Below are 19195 nucleotides of genomic sequence, written 5' to 3'. Positions count from 1 at the left end.
TTTCAGAGGGGAATGCAACTTCATCTCTGTTTATGTGACAGAATTCCTCATTTGTCTTAACACCTAGCTCACTGTTTCCTTTGCCTTGTATCCTCAGCATGTTGTTCCCTCTTCCCCATTTCCCCATGTCACATCCACCCTCACACTTTCAGTGCCATCAGGACTGTGCTGATCAGCAATCAGTGTGTGCAGTAATTGGGAGCTTCTTCTGAAAATGTAAGACACCAACCACCTGGAAGGACTGACCCAGAATCTGTATTTTCATTCCCAAAGGGCTTACAATTAGGAATGTTTGTATTCACTTCAGAAGCTGTTTCTATTCAGTGGAAATATTCAATATTTGGTCTTTTAAACAGTAAAACTAATTCTGCATTACGAGGCAGTTCTCTTCCTTGAGTTAATGAGTTCGGTGAGCAAGGAGAACTTAGGACCTGTTACCAAGAAGCGCTAAGTATCTGTACACCCTGCTGACTCTTATGGTAGCTGTAGATAGTCACCACCTCTGAGTTAATATCTTAAAATGCTTAATAAGCAAGGGACATCTTCATTTTTTTCAGAGCTAACCTTCATAATTTTATTTCCTTCTTTCTCTCCAGCAAATCCAAACCAGCTCCACAGATTTCACCCAGTAAGTCTGTGGGAGGAGAATTTTGTGTCGCTGCAGTCTTTGGATCATCAAGGTCATGGTTTGCAAACAATCCCGGTCTGAAAAGAGAAAAAGGTTGGTGTGTTACAAAAACAAGACTTGAATTTCAATTTCCATTCCCATCTTCTATTTTATTTTCCCATTTTGTGATAGCTTCTGAGCAGAAAGAGCTTTACACTTGGGCTCAGTCTTAAAGGTCTTCTCCAACCTTGGTGATTCTATGAGTCTATTTGTCTGTTAGCTTTGTTCCTTAAACTCAGTGACAATGGAGATTTTGGGGAATATGAGAAGGGTGGCTTTGGTAAATAGAAAAATTGACAAGAATATGAATTAGTGAAAACAAATAATTGGCCTTTTATTATGACATAATGACAGAAAGCAAACTGTGGAAGTTCAGACTAAGGACACTACATGAAGTTTCACTGTCAGGTAAAGGTGAGACACCTCTGCTAAAGCTAACAGGCAGAATTACGTTTGGCAATGTGTGATTACCTGAACACAACTTTGATGAGAAACTCTGTCCCACCTTCTCTTACATGAGGTGTTCCTATTTTTTGGAAACAAGGGGGAAACTGTGTGCTTTGTACAACTTCCTCTGTGTCTCCATCTCTTTCTCTTTTAATTCATATTTTGGATTGCAGAAATAAAAAGGCAAGAGTTTTAAAAGATTAAGAAGTCCACTGCATCTGTAAATGCCTTTTTTCCCTCCTGCTTCTGCTGAGCCATTGCAGTAAGATTTTGTTTCTCCTTGCAAATAGATCAGTCCAAGCAGTTCGTAGTGGAGTCGCTGTATATCATCAGTTGTTACGGCAGCCTGGTGGAGCATGTACTGGAACCACGTCCCCTCAGCACTGCTCCCAAGATCAGTGATGACACACCTCTGGAGATGATGACCTGCCCAAGAGCCAGCTGGACTTTGGTTAGGTAGCTCATTCTTTTTTCCTTCTTTTTGTCCAGAAAATGGTTGTGAGCTTTCGTTTTGGAAGCAGTAAATGAAGTACGTTGTGGTTTTCAACTCTGTTTTTATAGAGAGGACTCTTGATAGCAAATTCAAGCCTACCTTGAATGTCAGTGCTTACAGTTTTTGGCTCCCTAGTTCAAGAGAGACAGGAATATAGTGGAGAGAGTCCAAGAGAGAGCTACAAGCATGTTTAAGTGACTTAAACATCTCTCTTGTGAAGAAAGAAAGAGAGATCTGGGGCTGTTTTGCCTTGAGGGGAGAAGCCTAAGAAAGGATCTGATCAATGTCTATAAATATCTGAGGGGTGGGTGTGAAGATGAAGTTGCCAGGCTCTCTTTGGTGGTGCCCAGTGATAGGATAAGGAACAATGGCTATGAGCTGAAACATAGAAACTTCCACCTCAACATGAGGAGAAACCTCTTTACTGTGAGGCTGTGAGGGTGTTGGAGCCCTGGAGCAGCCTGCCCAGAGAGGTTGTGGAGCCTCCTCTGAACACTTTCAAGACCTGTCTGGATGCATTCCTGTCTGGCCTGCCCTAGGTGATCCTTCTTTGGCAGGGGGGTTGGACTCTATGATCTCTAGACATCCCTTCCACCCCCTAATGTTCTATGATCCTATGTCTGAATGGGAGCATCAAAATACTTTGTAGATGTGGAGCTTCATGAACGTGTTTATGGATCAGTAAGGCTCCTCATCAGCTGGTGATTTCAAATGATCATGTTGTACTTCAGCTTTTTATATGAGGACTAAACTCAATTATTTCAATAGTGTTAAAGTCCAGAACTCTGCCATGAGACAGGAGTGAGGTTGCCACCACGAAGCCTTGCAAAGAACTAGGCAAGTTATCCTGTGAGTAGCTGAAGGTAGCATTTCTTAAGACAGCTGAAGAAATGATTCCTGACACATGGAAGAAAGTAAACCAAACTTGATGAGAAAGTGTTGTCAGTGCTTCTGACGTTTTAAAATATTTCCCTATCGATTTTTCTTGGCTCCTATATTCCTTAGTGCTGCTTATGGCTGGGCTAGGTTGATCAATACTTGATTTACCAAGCTATTTAGGAATGGCCCACCCTAATTAAAATTACAACACAGACTTCTAGCCCATTACTGTTGAAATGAGGAGGTTGTAATGGAATTGAAAATTCTAATTGGATCAATAGTCCCTAACTTTACACGGCTTTATTTTCACAGTTTTTAAGGGCTCAGTGGCTTCCCAGTACCCAAGCAGCGCTGGCTAACAGAACAAAAAAGTTCCCCACTTTCTGGGGGGTGTTTATATAGCGTCAGCATGACATAAAATGGTCCTAAATCTGCTCCCCCAAGTTCATCTAAACCGCCTCCAAAATGTTTTCTTTGCGCAATACGCGCCGCAGGCGTTGTCTTTGCCTCTCAGGCTGCAGGGTTTGCTCATGCTGCTCAGCTGCCTGTGGTGTTTGCAGTGTTTGAACAAGCTAATTTAAATAATTACAAACATTTTGTGAGCTTGTATAGATAATTACATGTGATGACAGAAACACTGATTTACATTCTCTGTATTAGCTAAAATATTAATAGTCTTGTGTTTTACCTCAGAACTCCTCAGTGGAATGAACTCCAGCCACCATTTAATGCAAACCATCCACTGCTCCTGGCTGCAGATGCTGTGCAGTACTACCAGTATCTTCTGGCTGGCTGTAAGTAGTGACAACTTTTTGTCTTGTCTTGTCTTGTGTGCATGTTTTAAGCTGTGTGTGACTTTCAGAGTCAGTTTTGCAGTGTATGTTGATCTCAGTCCATGTTGTACCCCAGAACAGGGCTTTGTGTAATCCACTGTGTTAATAATGGTGGGGTAGAGAACAGTTGCTATTTTCTTTATATGAACCAGAGTTGTGAGGCTCTGACAGAGCCAAAATGTGAGTGCTTGGCAGGCTTTGCGAGTGTGACCCACCGGATCTCCTCAAGTGAGGGTTTCCTCACTTCATTTCTTCTTGTGCTTTTAGCCTTTTTCTCTCATGAGTTCAATATTTAGTGACAAGTGAGTGTATCTGCGCTTTCCCTCTGCCCTGGAACTCCTGATTGCTGGGCTGCTTCCAGGCAGAGTCTCAGACAGCTGCTTCCCTTAGGAGCCTTGGCATCGCTTCCAGGGATGGCTGCCCACCTGCCTCCTCCTGTGTCTTATCCAGCCACATCATTCACAGGGAGCCAATGTGCATGGCATGGCACATGCAGAAACATTTCTATGCCTGTATCTTACAGCCCATATCTGAACTCATGTATTTTAGATTGGTTTTCTAGATAAATGACTCTTTATGCTATATTTTATGTTAACAGTTCCAAAAAGGGAAGAATATTGAGTAGCAAAGTCTCTCTCTTTTTTTGTCTCTTAATCTTGGGTATCATCAAGACCAAAGTGATAAAGCAGTCAAAGTTTCACAAGGGAACAACTCTTGGCATATGTAAAGGTACCCATGGGGAAACTAAACCCTCTGCACAGTTGTCAGTGCAACTAATGCCAGCATGTTATATGACACAGGCATTTTAAAATGCAGAGAGTGGACATCTGGGCCAAAAGGCAGAATGTCTGAATGTGACTGGTAGAAGCAACACTGGTGCCAGCTAAGATTTGCTGCTTCTACCTGTCCATCTGTTGCATGTGCTCTGAGCTGAAAACGTTCTGGAAAACTGCAGGGTTAGGATCTTCCTTTTTCCTGTGAGCATAAAAAAAAGGAAGATATGAAAAAGTAATGAATAACTCATCACACTGTCTAAAATGTGCCTTTGGCCTACAACTTTTTGGCTAGATCCCTGCCTTATTTTATTCCACTTCTAGCTATGCAACTCTGCTTTGAGACCAAAGGCCGTTGCAAGGCTGTGTTTTGGCTGTGTAATATCTTACTGTACAAATAGAGATCACTACATTCAAATGAGGATGTCTGAAAGGAGTTGTGCAAGCCCATACTACACATTGCAAATGGTTTTGTACTGGAAACTTTGAAAAGGAAGAATACTGAGTGTCAACCCAGCAATGAATTTGTGTTATTCCCATTACATGAAGAATTTTCATCCAGATTTGAGTTCACATAAGAGGAATTTATAGACTCATTGAATGGTAGGGGTTGGAAGGGACCTCTGGAGATCATCTAGTCTAACCCCCTTGCTAGTTCTTTAAGATGGGTTTGGAATGTCAAGAAAAATAGAATAATAAACACTAAAGACAAAAAGGTATTTAGAGGACATAGTAAAGCTGGCATTAGGAGAGAGGTTTGTGTGTATCTGATCTTCTTTGAAGTTTTATTTGACCGCTGGATTTGTTCTATCTGAAGCTACTCGGTGAAGTTCCTGAAGAGACGGAGTCAAACCAGGAGTCACACAAAGGAGCCCAAGACACCTGTTAGCCTTCCCCCTGCTAAAGCCACGCTAGAAAGGAGTTCTCTGGCTCTGCTTACCTGCAGCAGTGTAATGGGGCTGACATTAGCTGAAGCCTGTGGTTTGATGTGCTATCGCTTCCGTCAGGAAGTTTAATTGCCAGCAAATGGCTAAATAGGGGGTTAGGGTGAATGTTGCATCTGTCTGCCACGTTAGTGGTAAGAGGAATTCTGGCGCCGTTTCAGGGTCACTATTTGTATCTGTCCATCAGAGGCAGAATACAGCAGTTTCTCTCAGTTTCTGTATAGCATTTCTGCCAATTGTTTGGCTCCATTAAGTGTGCAGGGGAAATAAAAGCCTGAATGACCAAGTCACAAGGGGGTATGGATAGACCCTTTCTTTGTCCACACTCAGAACATTGCATTAGGTCTCATTATCCATTTATAATAAGTGACCTTTGCCCCCTGGGTCATTGAAAAATACTCAGTGTGCTTTTTAGCACAGAGTACCTCTGTCAGCAGACGGAGGGAACAATGAAACGTCTGGCGGGCTGCTCGGAGGACTACACTCTGCAGGTTCTCATAAATATGTAGTCTGATGCCAAAACACAGGACCAAAATCTTCCTTAATCTCTGGAAAGTATAAAGGAGGCCAGTGAGTTCTGGTGATAAAAAGAGAATGTTCTCCAAACACTGCATTGGGTTATTTACACAGGGTTCGGCTTTTAATATTTGTAAAGCATCTTCAGGTTACATTCACAGCTAACAAGGAACCATTGTTTGCAGAAATATTTGGTACAACAAGTGTCCAAGACCTTTATCCCAAGGGTATTTGTAAGTGGATTAGCACAGCTGTTTCGTTGCTTTGAGGTCATCTGTGACATCTGCTGCAGAAACCTGGATCAGAGCATGCAGTTCATGTCTACCTGAGTGCTTTATCACAGCCCTGGCTGCTGCAGAGAGGTGAGAAAGTGGGCAGCGAAGAGCTCTGGATCTATCTGTAAGCTCATGGCTTGAAAGAGCATTTGTATGTTAAACTCCACAACCTGCTGGCCTGCAGGAAGCATCAGTATCCTGCTCCTCACTAGTTCAGGCTTTTTTTGCAGTTGGTCAGAGTAGTAACCAGTCCTAAAAGGTGGTAGGTGCCAGAGGTTTCTTTCCTACCCTTCTGAGGTTTAATACAGAATATTTTACCTTATTTATGTCTTTATTTGCCTGTGTTCTGAGCAACTCCTAAATCTAATCACAACACAGGAAGGAAACATAAGTCATGTTTTATTCTTCCTAGATGTTTTTCCTTGACATGAATCCCATCACCTGGTATGGCTGGACAGTCCTGACAGCAGGAGGAGCATTGTGTGAGAGAGATAGGAGGGGTTTTGTTGTCCACAGGAAGACTTGGCTTTCTTCAGAGAGCTACCAAGCTTCATCATGACTTGTTCTTTAAAATCACTTGCTTCTGCCCATGTAGTGCTTAGCAATTAAGATGTTTCTGGTAGGATAAACTCTTGAGACCTGCTCTTAAGGTGTGCTTTTCGTGTCCATGACAATTTGCTGTTCATATTCAGGTTCATTTTGCCTCTGTGAATACTTTTCCCTCACTTACCATGACCCAAAGTCTTACATACTTGATTGACTCAACTCCTGTTTCCTTGCTCTGACTTCTGCACCTTGCATTTTAGCACGTTTGCATTCCTACAGACATGTGCATGGCACAAAATGGAACTGCAGCGACAATTGGTAACTTTGCCTGGCAGCAGGAAGTCTCACAGCCTTGCTGCAGGCTTCTTGTTTCCTTCTTCCTTCCCCTTCCTCTTTGAACTTCACTTTTTCATTGCGCTGGAGGAATGGACTGTAGCTGAAATCTCTGAAACATGGACAATTAATGAAAAACATCAGACCAAGAACTGCATACCCCCTCCCCAAATAAAATAACCATCCAACCAACCAAAAAACAAACCAAAAAAACCCACCACAAATATAGATATTGAATAACATGAGATATGATTTCTCTCCTCTGGCTCTGGAAAGGGCACCTTCATATTCCAGGCGAGGGTTTAGGCTCATCAGGACCAATTTTATGGAGATGACCTGCAGCTGTCAGAAGCAGGCCAGTGACAAGAATTAATATATTAACTGGTATGCAGTACTCTTTGACAAATTGCTTACTAAATACATCAAAATTGATTGGACATTCTGTGTTTAAATTGACAAATGACTGCATTAGGGGAAGGAGGGAAATCCATTAATTATGGCTGCCCTCAACCATAGGAAATGTAATCGTATAAATATAGATTTTGTTAAAACAAAAGTCTCTGCTCTGCTGGAGTGTTGCTGGTAAGTGTCCTTGCACCTCTCTGCCATTAAACCTGCAAGAGGAGGTTTTGAAGACAGATCTTTGCAATTGGCTTTTAAATAATCAAAGAGCATTTCTGTTGTGTTAAAAGGAATGATGCAGTGTTCCTTCAGCCCTCTCTGACCGCTCCTGGAGATCGTTTCCCTCTCAGAGAAGCTGCCATGCAGCTGAGGTTCTGCTGGCTCCTTAGCTGTTTATTCTAAAGGCAGTGTAATTCATACTCCACCGTCTTCAGGTCGAAACCAGTACTCTGTGGTCTCAATCTTTGTTCCTGTACTGGTCTCCAAGTAATGCTTGCAGGGCTGTTACTTATTTCTGAGGAAGAATTTGCACTTGAGTTAGGCCTGGAGATATAATCAGTTTTATAGGCTTCGTTAAGGGATTCTTGAAAAGATTAAGGTCTGTATTTATGGCTGCCTTTGACTTTTGGCTGTTACAACCAGATTTTCATTTCTGGACCAACTGCTGTACATATCTTGTGTTTGCCTGAAAATGGCTTTCATTAGAAGTCAAACTTAGCAACTATTCATTGTCTTCAAAGGGAGGGGGGGTTAGCCTTTCCTCACTGTTTGTTTGGGCTAAATGATAACACAATTTATACAGATAATCTCTGTAACTCTGCCATCATGTTTGCACTTCCTGCTCCCTCTAATGAAAGCTGTGCACCCTGAGCAAGGCTTTCGTCTCTAAGCAACATTGTGGTTCTCTATGGCCTCGTTTATATTCCTTTCATACATTCCACTGATGGAAATAAAAATTCCATCCAGAGAGCTGGTGAATATTTTGCAGTGAGAATGGAGACTGTGTTAAATAACTGCGTGAATATGTGCTGTGAAGACAGATACCATGGAAAACAAGCTCCAAGGAGCGTAACCCCAGCCAAGCTGCTGCCACACGAGTTACACCAAGCAGACCCAGTGAGGAATCTGGTCATACTGGTCTGCAGACCTTTCTCCCAGCTCAGCAGAGCGTGGTGGAGGTCTGGCAACAGGCTAATGAACTGGGACTGACAATTTTATTTAGTGTTCTGCCACTTCTCAGCTTTCTGCCTCTGTATTTCACAGGGCTGGAGCACCTCCCCTGTGGGGACAGGCTGCGAGAGTTGGGGCTGTTCAGCCTGGGGAAGAGAAGGCTCCAGGGAGACCTTAGAGCAGCCTTCCAGTATATGAAGAGGGCTACAGGAGTGCTGGGGAGGGACTTTTTACAAGGGCTTGTGGTGACAGGATGAGGGTCAATGGCTGTGAGCTGGAGGAGGGGAGATTCAGACTGGAGATTAGGAAGAAATTCTTTACAGTGAGGGTGTGGAGACTCTGGAACAGGTTTCCCAGGGAGGTTGTGGATGCGCCCTCCCAGGAGGTGTTCAAGGCCAGGTTGGATGAGACCTTGAGCAACCTGGGCTAGTGGAAGGTGCCCCTGCAATGGTTTGAAGTAAGAGAAGAGAAGATTTAGACTGGATGTTAGGAACGAGTTCTGCACCATGAGGCTGGTGGAATACTGGATCAAGTTGCCCAGGGAGGTAGTTGAGGCCCCATCCCTGGAGATATTCAAGGTGAGGCCTGACAAGGCTCTGAACAACCTGATCTAGTGGAGGATGTCCCTGCTCACTGAAATGGGGTGGGACTGCATGACCTTTGGAGGTCCCTTCCAACCTGAACCAGTCTATGATTCTATACTTGTTAAAAGAACTTCCTGAGTCTCCCATATCAGGAGTTTGGAAGGATTCATGCATGTGTCCTGTAAAAAATCCATACTTGGGGGAAAAAATTCCTTGATCTTTTTGAGGAGGATGTTTCTGTGCAGAAAAATTAGTTTCAGAGTTTTCAGCAAATGAACACTTCAGTATTCCTCTTGACTCAGGTACTCTCACTAAGCATTACATGAAGCTCTGAGTGTGTGTGTGTGTGTGTCTATGAACTAGGAGTGAGTGTGTGTATTTGAACTGGGAGTGAGACACATAAAACTCGTGGTAGAAGAATTTTGGCAATTTGAAGAAACATTTCACAGCTGGAATGTTTTGCTGTGTTTAAAGCTCTATCAGATTGTGTCTATAATTCATAAATCTGTGTATTTTTATATAGATTTTATGACTGCAGTTACATTTCCAGTGAAGCTGATTCCAAGCATGCATTTCTCTTAAAGAGTTGTTGGGTGGATTTGGGGATTTTTATGGCAGTAGTCACAGTGAAAATGGAATTTTCAGGTTTGCTTCTCAGACTTGGAGGCGTAACAGATTGCCAGCTAATCTGGATCACCTGCCCCCTCCAGCAAAGGTGTTTCTAATGAAATTGTAATTCCTGGTGTTTGTTTAAGGGAAAACTGTGTTTCCCTAAAACTGTAACCAGCACTTCCTGCTCCCTACAGGAAACAGGACTGAGTGGTAGAGGGAAGCAAATGTAATTCCTGGCTGAGCCGGGGACTGATTGGGATAAACAGGAGCAGGGCAGATGGCATTTCATAGTTTCATTCAGGGTTGGAAGGGACCACAAGGGTCATCCAGTTCCAACCCCCCTGCCATGGGCAGGGACACCCCACACTAGATCAGGCTGGACAGAGCCTCATCCAGCCTGGGCTTAAACACCCCCAGGGACGGGGCCTCGACCACCTCCCTGGACAACACATTCCAGGGTTTCACCACTCTCATGGTGAAGAACCTCCTCCTCACATCTAGCCTGAATCTCCCCACCTCCAGCTTCATTCCATTCCCCCTAGTCCTATCACATGAAAGAGCTGCACTGTTGCGTGTGAGCAGTGGCTAAATCTGATACGTTTCTCAGCCATAATTGGTGTTTGTGAGCTAATGTGGACACAGTAGATGAAAGTTAACTCTGCAAGGTGCACTGGCAATGCATGTTAAGTTTTCGATGCACGTCTACGCCTGGGCCTGCGCGTGACTTCGTCAGCCGGCGGAGTACTTGCCCATCGCAATCCGCGTTTCACCAACTGGCCGCTGGAAACAGCCCCGCGCGCAGGCATTAAAACGCTTTCAGATGTGTACAAACAACAATAATGAACGAGGGCACATGCTGAAATAGTTCTTTACCATTCTTACATGGTCATCTGGAACTTCTTAGAGAGGGGTCCATCAACACGCAGGGGTCAGTTTTCAAAGCAGTGTACAGGGATTTAGCCGCGCGACTCCTATTGACGTTAATGGGAGTCAAACGGCTAAATCCCCACGCACCGCTTTGAAAATTTACTACTAAGCCTCTTGACTTCTCACTACATACTTTGATTGTAACAGTAATCCATGGTTAACATAATTTTCCCGACAATAATGTCAAACATACTTTTGAAGTCAGTGAATTATAGAAATAGTTACCTCTTCCATAATTCTTTAAAGATGGCCATCAGATGGATTTCGCCATAGGTTCGTGCAGTTGGAATTATTCTTTAGCTCAGGCAAGGAGATATCTGTTATCCTTTGGTGCAGAACTGATAGTCTGCTCACAGTCTGGGCATTTAAAGCCTTCAACAGCCTTAAGGTGCTCCGTACTGTGAGTAATATCAGGTTCTAGCTCTGCCAAGCTGTTTTATGTTCATCGGACTTGACTGGTTTCCTCTGGGAACTTTAGAAATGGAAGCTGGAGTTAAGCACAGTGAACCTATCCCCCTCTTGCAGTGCAACCAGGAGTAATGGTGAAGCCTGAACACCTAATCAGCACTTTTTAGAGGGGGGGGGGGGGGAAGCCAAGCTGTTGACTATCAGACTGGTGAAAAGTAAGGAGCAAGTAAAGCAGTCATCAAAGCTGGGGTAATCTAAGGAGAATTCCTATTCTGATTACAGACTTACCTGTTCCTGTAAGATGAAAGTGCTGAAACAGAGAATGGATGGTCTATAAAGCACCTAATAAACTGTGGGCAGTATACAAATAATGAATGAGTAAATCTGTAAGGCAATTGGCAGTGTGAAATAACTGTTAGGCTGGCTAAACTCCCGGTTTACAGGGGGGAGGGAGGGGTGGTTAAGCCTACTTTTATGATGTTTATGCATACAAGAATCTCAGAAAGTCCTAACAGGGTAAAAAATGAGTGGGGAGAAGTTCTGGGTAAGAAAGGACATTTTAATTTGCATGGCATGCTCCTGCAGAAGTTTACAAGCTGGAAAATAACATTAAAACCAGAACTTTGTTCAGTAACATACAGCCACAGGTGAAAACACGTAGAGCATATCACCAAACTACAGAGAGTTCATTTGAAATGTGGCTGTGAGCATTCTGCCTGAACTGCAAATCTCATCTTCGCTTTCCTATCAAACTGGAGCAGAGGCAGAGCCAGCAGGCACAAAGCTGTCTGCTGCAGGAGAAGATTTAGGAACATGCATGAGGTAAAACTCACTAAGCAGTCATTGGACCTGAACTACATGGCGAAGCTGACTGGGGGATACCAAACCCAACCTCAGACAGAAGTGAGATCACATCTGTAAGATGGAAAGAAAGTGAACCTGTGGAATTTGAAGTGGCTGCATGTAGACCTAAACCACAGCTGTCACACTCCACTTGTCTTGGGTAACCTGATGGAACTAATATGCCAGTAGTTCCAGAAGCAGCATGAAGTAAATCATTCAAATTGTGGAGCTTGATTTTAAGAGAAGCACTCCTGAAGCTTGTTGACAAGCATGTGATTACCTCAGGCCTCTAAACCCCTAGGTTTAAGGTATAACATGGGAACCACAGAAAAAAAGGCATCAAAATCATCTGTTCAAGTGTGATTTATGTGAAACCAAGGGATGTGGCATTTTGCTCTGCATACCTGTTTGCCATGGACATCACTACAGGCTGCACGTGGACACAGGGTAGACTTCAGAGCTGATGAATTAATTGAGTACACTGCTTCTGTCTCTGCTGGATTTTAGACCCATATTTCAAAACACAAATTTTGTGTATTCAGCTGAAGTGAAGGAAAGCTCCCTGGGTGTCTGCAGGCATGTGTACAGCAGGCAGCACAGAACAAATATTCTTTATAGTCTGCAAATGCCTTTGTTTGCTCTTAATTTGCACAAGCATCCATCCCTTGGAGAAGAGCACACTGGGAATTTCATCTATAACTCTCAATTAAAGAGAATTGTGTAAAGCTTATTTATATAAATGAGAAAATTGAAACCTTTTGGTTGAAGAAGTACACAGAACTAAGTAAAACTAATGATTTATTGTTCCCAAATTAAAACCATAAGGGCGCAGGCTACAATTGAGCTGTAGTGTTTCTTTGTTCCAACACTTCTCTGCTGCTGAAAGATGACAATTTATAATCTGGGGATGAATAAAGACTTGTCCTGGGTCTAGGTATTTATTGTATAATTAGCCCATCTCTGAACAAAACCACTGTTTGTTAATTCCAATATTCATCAAGCATCTGTATTTGGCTGGGTCTTGCTCACGTGGCAGGAATGCCTGTGCGGATGAGTCGAGGTTAATAGAAGTTGGTTGTTTTCTTTATTTGTCACTAAATGTGATGGCAAAGGTTCAGCACAGTGAGGGTTTTTCATCTTTCATCATTGAGCTGTGTGAATCAGGTCCTGGAGCTGCAGAGGGATATCAGCTCAGCTAGATTTCAGCTTTTGTTTTGGCTTGTGTCGAAACTTTTGTCTCCACAGTCGCTTCTGTGCAGTTTTCCTGGTACTAACAATTAACACAAAGTACTGAATTTGGAACATGTTGGTTGTTGGGGTTTGGGTTGTTGGGTTTTGGGGTTTTGTTTTGTTTTCCAGATCTTTGCTTTTAATATTCCTCCCCCCCAGTATAGTAGTAAGATTAATCCTGTAACTCCTGGGAAGGGAGCCTCTAAACTTAAAGAAGTTAGCTTAGGTTGTTGGTAAGCATCTGCAGCTTGCACTTTGAGGGTAGGAAATGGGATGGCAGTGTTCAATTGATGAAAGAAGATGAACTTTTTTTTTCACTGAGATCATTTTTTTCTGTGGATAAGCATGGAGTGGTTAAGCAGAGCTAGTCAGGATCACAGAATGTTAGGGGTTGGAAGGGACCTCTAAAAATCATCCAGTCCATCCCCCCTGCCATAGCAGGATCATCTAGGGCAGGACACACAGGAAAGCATCCAGGTGAGGTTTGAATGCTTCCAGAGGAGACTCCACAGCCTCTCTGGGTAGGCTGTTCCACGGCTCTGTTACCTTTACAGCGAAAGAAATTTTCCTTCTGTTCCCATGGAACCTCCTCTGCTCCAGCTTTGAAGCAGTTTTCTGAGGTCCTTTTGAACTGAGGGGCCCAGAAACTGGACACAATATTTCAGATGAAGCCTCACCAGGTCAGGGTAAAGGGTGAGGAAAGCCCCTCTCAATCTATTCACCACAGCCCTTCTAACTGGATGGAGGAACAGGAATATATTCCAGATTTAGGCTTGAGGAAGATCCCTTTTTGCTTGACGGACAGAGATTAAAGATGCTACTGTTATTTTTGAGCAGCTCAAAGACTTTTTTTGCCCCTTTGCCAAACATTTATGGCAGAGCTCTGATTTTTGCTGTAGGTAGCACTCTGCTTTTTGAAGTGACCTTGAATGCTTGTGGATGGAGTTTTTTGGTTTATAAGTGGAACTGAGGAACTCATGTCCTGTTCTACTGCAGAAAGAGAAGTTGCATGCTCTAATCCTCACCTTGGATTTTAACAAGCACTCATTTCCTTTGTACTCTTTCACTCCAAGGCTAATTATTCAACAATCTGCATGTTGTGCATATCCAGGTTAAGCAAACCCAGTTGCATTCTGCTATTTGATCTATATTTGTTCGAGATGTTTGTGTAAGAAGGGCCAAAAAGTATAAAAACTGGCACAGCTCAGACACAAAGCATTGAATTATTTTAGCAAGGTACAAAACACTGCGGCTGCCAGTGCAATACCTCCGTGCAGCAAGGGCTTGCTCGCTCCTGTGCCACTTGTGACTGTTTCCTGATGAAAAAGAAATTAGAGGAGTGCAAGATAAAACATCAGCTGCTGCAAAGCTTCTGAACACCATGGATTGTACTATTGGCTATCCCACTTTACAGGGAAAATCCTTAGGAACTGGAAAAACCTCAGCTTAAGAGCAGCTTCACTGGTGTGTGAGTGGCTGCCATCCTTTCCAGTGTGAATTCAGGTCTTCAAAGAATTAAGCTGGAAGAGAAAAGATTACTTTCAAGCTCAGATTCCTGGAAACGTGCCTCTGGGCTTAAATTAATCTCATCTTGGAACTTGATACCGATGCAAGAGGTGTGTGACCCAGAAATGAAGGGAAAATAGCAGCTTTACATTTTCCTGTATCGCAGTGATATTTGTTCCTGGAACTTGGAGGCCATTTTTAACGTGGGGAAACTGACCATAAGTCTATCTGTAATCAGCAGTAGAGCAATGGCAAATCTCCAGTACAGATCACTTGTCTTATAAGGTTGTATCTCAGAGACCACTGCATGCTCCCACTAAGGGCAGTGGGAGTAGAGCTTGCTTTGCCTGTGGTGAGGCTGGGACCATCATTATGGGTTCCTGCTATCAAAACCAGACTCTCTCTAAATGCCTGCTTTTGTGATAGGTGTGGTATATAAATGCTATTTTATTAAATAGCAAAATAAATTACTGGGGTTTGACCTCAGCTGAGGCTTTATCACTGTTGCCCTGCTGGTGAACTCGAAGGCAGAGCTTTTTGGTGGAATTCAGCATGTCGTCACTTTTTTTTTCGGTAGAAAAGAGTTAATGCTGTGCTCTGGAGCTGCACTGGAATGGAGCTTACTGCAAAGCTGGGATCCCTCAAGAAAAGGCAACAGCGTGGGACCAAAACTTCTGAAATTTGGCTTCCTCCCTCACTGGGAAGCAGTCTTGAATCTGCAGTGAAATGGAAGAGTATTAACAAGGGAGAAGCAACGTCACAAAGCGGGGGGGATGCTGCTCCATGGGCTAGTGTGTTTGCAACTAGTCACTGAATAGCAGCTTCCCTCATCTTGACAGCTCAAGCAGTTGCCCCTGGGATGGAAAACAAAAAGAAATTCAGAACAGTCCATAAAGTTCCCATTGGTTTGAAAGCAAAAACATCTGCTAGAGCCATGAACAGTTTGTTAGCAGAGTTCAATAACAGGAAAGCCTGCAGTTGATCAGCTGTGCCCTCAGAAACAGGCATTGCTCCAGTCAGTAGAATTTATTGTAGGGGAGGCAGGAGATGTGGGGAAGATTAGGACAGCAGTAGAACGTGTCAGAATAATGAGTTTGTTTCATAGGGCCCAAATGTAAACGTGACTGGTGAGGAAGAAGTGTGGGGGTTAGGCTTTCACATTCAGAGAGTTACTGCGAGTGGTCAGCTCTCCGTGAGCCAGGGAGGTTTGTGTGTTAATAGGGGTTTGAGATGGGCTAGGCAGACACATCCTTGAGACACTGACTTAGATCTGTCAGGGCTGTAATAGAGCAGGTGAAGGCAGTTCCTGTGTTAGCTGGAAAACTGCTGAATACTCACTGCTGAAACAAGGTCTGTGGCTTTTGAGGTGTGTACCTACGCATGGAGCTGGCACAAACGCTGCTGATTTCAGTTCATGAGGCAGATGCGTAGTATCTTGTGGGGAAAAACACTTTGAAAGGTTATATCCTAAGGCTTTGAGCCATTCTTTAATGAGTTGGCCCCTAAATTGAGTTTGCAATGTTTTGGGTCCCAGAATGAGGATGCTGTGCGATACAGAGGTGTTAGGGGTGGCTCCATACCTGAGGTTGATTTGATCCATAGAACAGTTTGGGTTAGAAGGGACCTTGAACATCAGCCAGTTCCAATCCCCTGCCTTGGGCAGGGACACCTTCCACTATCCCAGGTTCCTCAAGGCATCATCCAACCTGGCCTTGAACGCCTCCAGGGAGGGGGCATCCACAACCTCCCTGGGAAACCTGTTCCAGACTCTCACCACCTTCACTGTAAAGAACTTCTTCCTAATCTCCAGTCTTCCCTACTCAAGCTTCAATCCATTCCCTCTCATCCTATCTCTACAAGCCCTCATAAAATGTCCCTCCCCATCTTTCTTGTAGCCCCTTCAGGTACTGGAAGGCTGCTCTGAGGTCCCCCCAAGAGCCTTCTCTTCTCTTGGCTGAAATGCCCCAACTCTCTCAGCCTGTCTCCATAGGGGAGGTTCTCCAGCCCTGTGATCATCTTGGTGGCCTCCTCTGGACCCACTCCGACAGTTCCATGTCCTTCTTGTGTGTGGGGCCCCAGATCTGGACGCAGTACTCCAGGTGGTTTCTTGTCCTGCTGGTCAGCCCAGGGTGCAGTTGGCTTTCTGAGTTGTGACAGCCACTTGCACAAACAGGATGCAAATCCCTTTCTTCCATCTCCTGTATGGATTTACGGACACCCCGTGCTGTTTACGTTACAGAGGCGCCGTTCTGTGTTTCTGGTTCCAGTTGTGTCTGCCCTGCCATTATAAACTCCTGTTATTAGGGGTTTACAACGTGCCTGTAAAAATTTGTAGCTGATGGAAACTCGACACATGAGGTCAACCCTGCAATATTGGAGTTTTTAAAAATCAATTTAAAAGCCCCGGAGTCGATTTTGGATTGTGTGACTATAAAAATATTGGTTCTGATTTTAGCATTGTCCGGTGTCTTGAGGCTGTAGCATAAAACCCTCTTCCTTTGCCAAAGTCAAAACACCATTGGTGCATTTGCTGCTTTTAATTTGCTTTTGTGGTGTCTGCTCTGCCCTCAAAGCAGCTATGGTTTCATAGTGTTGAATCCAGGCTTCCAATAGGCTTCTGAGAGCAAGCAGCCACAAGAAAGTAGCTCCTGTCTTATTGTCTGGGTGCTTGCTTGCATTTTGCCTTCTCCAAACTCCTTCAGCTTTTCTCAAGTGTGAAGTTTTAGTTAGAGCAAGATGATGCTGCTGCTGTAGAAAGTGGAGTAGCTGGACTGTGTGAAGCTTTACTAACACATTTAAATGACTCAAGGGCCAGGCATCACGAAATATTAAGCCTTACAATGATGAGTCCATAATTCTCTGACTTTTTGTGGTGGTAGCATTTAAACACTAAGTTCTGATCTTCCCCAAAGTTTTATACAGTCAAGTTGTAGCTACAGTAACTGTTAGAAGCCTGCAGAGCTGAACAACTTCTGTTTTCCCACTGGACTGAGTCCACAGGAAGGTAAATGACAGCAGTGAACAGAGGAACAAAATCCACTTAAGTTTTGTTCTGTGAATTAAGATTCAGACTTTTGGAAACAGCAGAGATTTAGGTAGTGAAGCAGTTAATACTAATGTAGGATTTGTCTGTCAAGAAAAGGCTTGCTGATGAGCACTGTGGATTGATCTGATGTTGCCAAACCAAGAATTCACCCATCCCTGGCTGTGTGGTGTGGCTGGAAGTGATGCTCCAACACCCAGGAGTTTGGAGTTTGTGAGATCCTTGGTGTTTGTGTCTGGATTGTTGTGTTTAATAGCCACTGGCTAATTTGTCCCTCAGCTTGAACTAAATACAGCTTTCTAGTTATCCATGTCACCTGCAGCTGAAACAAGGGGCTTGCTTTATCTGTCCAACATGATTATGCAGAATGACTGTAGTGCACTGCAACTCTGAATGAAGAACTTCTGGGGTTTTATGATCCAGTGAAATAATCTCAGTATTTAATCTTGGTAGCAAATCTAACATCAAATTCTTTGTTATGGGTTCTTAATCAATATCTTGTTACTACTGTAACTGAAAAGGTGACAGTAAGATGATCATGAGGCACATCCAATTAAATGGCAAGAAAGTCATACCCTAAACCCCAAGTTTTTGTGAAGCCAGCTTTCAGTTAGTTACATGAATGTCAAAATCAGAGCGAGGACTCACTTCAGGAAGTCCTGGAAGTAGCATCAGGGGTTTAAGAAAATACAAATGTTACTGTGCCAATAAGTGTTTCCCCAAACATCTGAGGGTATGTCTGACTTTTCAGTTCTCTGGGGTTTTTTCAGTGGTTCCACCAGGGAGCCCTGGGCCGATCACTCGACACGAGTCGTACGACAGCTTGGCCTCTGACCACAGCGGGCAGGAGGATGAAGAGTGGCTTTCACAGGTATGGTTTCTGAGAATGCTCATCATGGAGTCATGGAATGATTTGGGTGGGAAGGGATCTTAAAGATCATCAAGTTCCAACCCCCCTGCATGGGCAGGGGCACCTACCACCGGACCAGGTTGCTCAAAGCCTCATCCAGCCTGGTCTTGAACACTTCCAGGGATGAGATGTGTATAGCTGCTCTGGGCAAACTGTTCCATTGTCTCACCCTCACAGTAAAGAACTTCCTAATGTCCAATCTGAATCTACCCTGCTCTAGTTTGAAGCCATTGCCCCTTGTCCTATCACCACCTGTCCTCACAAATAGTCTTTCTCTATCTATCCTGTAGCCCCCTTCAGGTATTGGAAGGCTGCTCTAAGGTCTCCCTGAAGCCTTCTTTTCTCCAGGCTGAACAGACCAAAGTCCTTCAGCCTGTCCTCACAGGAGAGGTGCTCCAGCCCTCTGGTCATCTTTGTGACCCTTTGTGTAGGATATTTTACTGTTCTGGTGAGTTTTTGGTGTAGTGGGCAGCCTTAGGAAAAAAAGGGAGTGAGGGAAACATACATTTTGGAGTTTGGTTCCTTATCAATTCTTGGAAGACATAAGATGACAAAGGTACTTAAGACTGCTTGAACTTCATTCATAGAGTCATAGAATTCATAAAATAGCTTGTGTTGGAAGGCACCTTTAGAGATCATCTACTCCAACCTCCCTGCAGTGGTCAGGAACACCTCTCAATTACACTTGATTGCTCAAGTCCTCATCCAATGTGACCTTCAACACCCCTAGGGAGGGGCCATCCACAATCTGCCTGGGCAACCTGTTCCAGAGCCCCTTTAGAAGAGTCAATATAAATCTCTCTGTGTTTGTGATGCTACTTGGGATTTGATTTTTTTCTTACAAATATGAGAAA

General features: G+C 43.8%; 1 protein-coding gene across 11 annotated transcripts in view; it reads left to right on the top strand.

Annotated features, from left to right (window-relative positions):
* Positions 1 to 19195, top strand: part of BCAS3 (BCAS3 microtubule associated cell migration factor) — a 383738-nt gene that overhangs the window by 145275 nt on the left and 219268 nt on the right. For all 11 annotated transcript variants that reach the window (XM_068154852.1, XM_068154842.1, XM_068154844.1 and 8 more), the window contains 4 exons: positions 597 to 721; positions 1405 to 1570; positions 3180 to 3280; positions 18202 to 18302. In XM_068154852.1, the coding sequence (XP_068010953.1) occupies positions 597 to 721; positions 1405 to 1570; positions 3180 to 3280; positions 18202 to 18302 (493 nt within the window). The remainder of the gene's footprint in view (positions 1 to 596; positions 722 to 1404; positions 1571 to 3179; positions 3281 to 18201; positions 18303 to 19195) is intronic.

Source organism: Melanerpes formicivorus, unplaced genomic scaffold (genome assembly GCF_026170545.1).
Source record: "Melanerpes formicivorus ecotype bairdi unplaced genomic scaffold, bMelFor1.0.p_v2 SCAF_29, whole genome shotgun sequence".
NCBI lineage: Eukaryota > Metazoa > Chordata > Aves > Piciformes > Picidae > Melanerpes > Melanerpes formicivorus.
The sequence above is the reverse complement of the archived record's forward strand: the minus strand, read 5'-3'. Positions and strand labels throughout refer to the sequence as shown.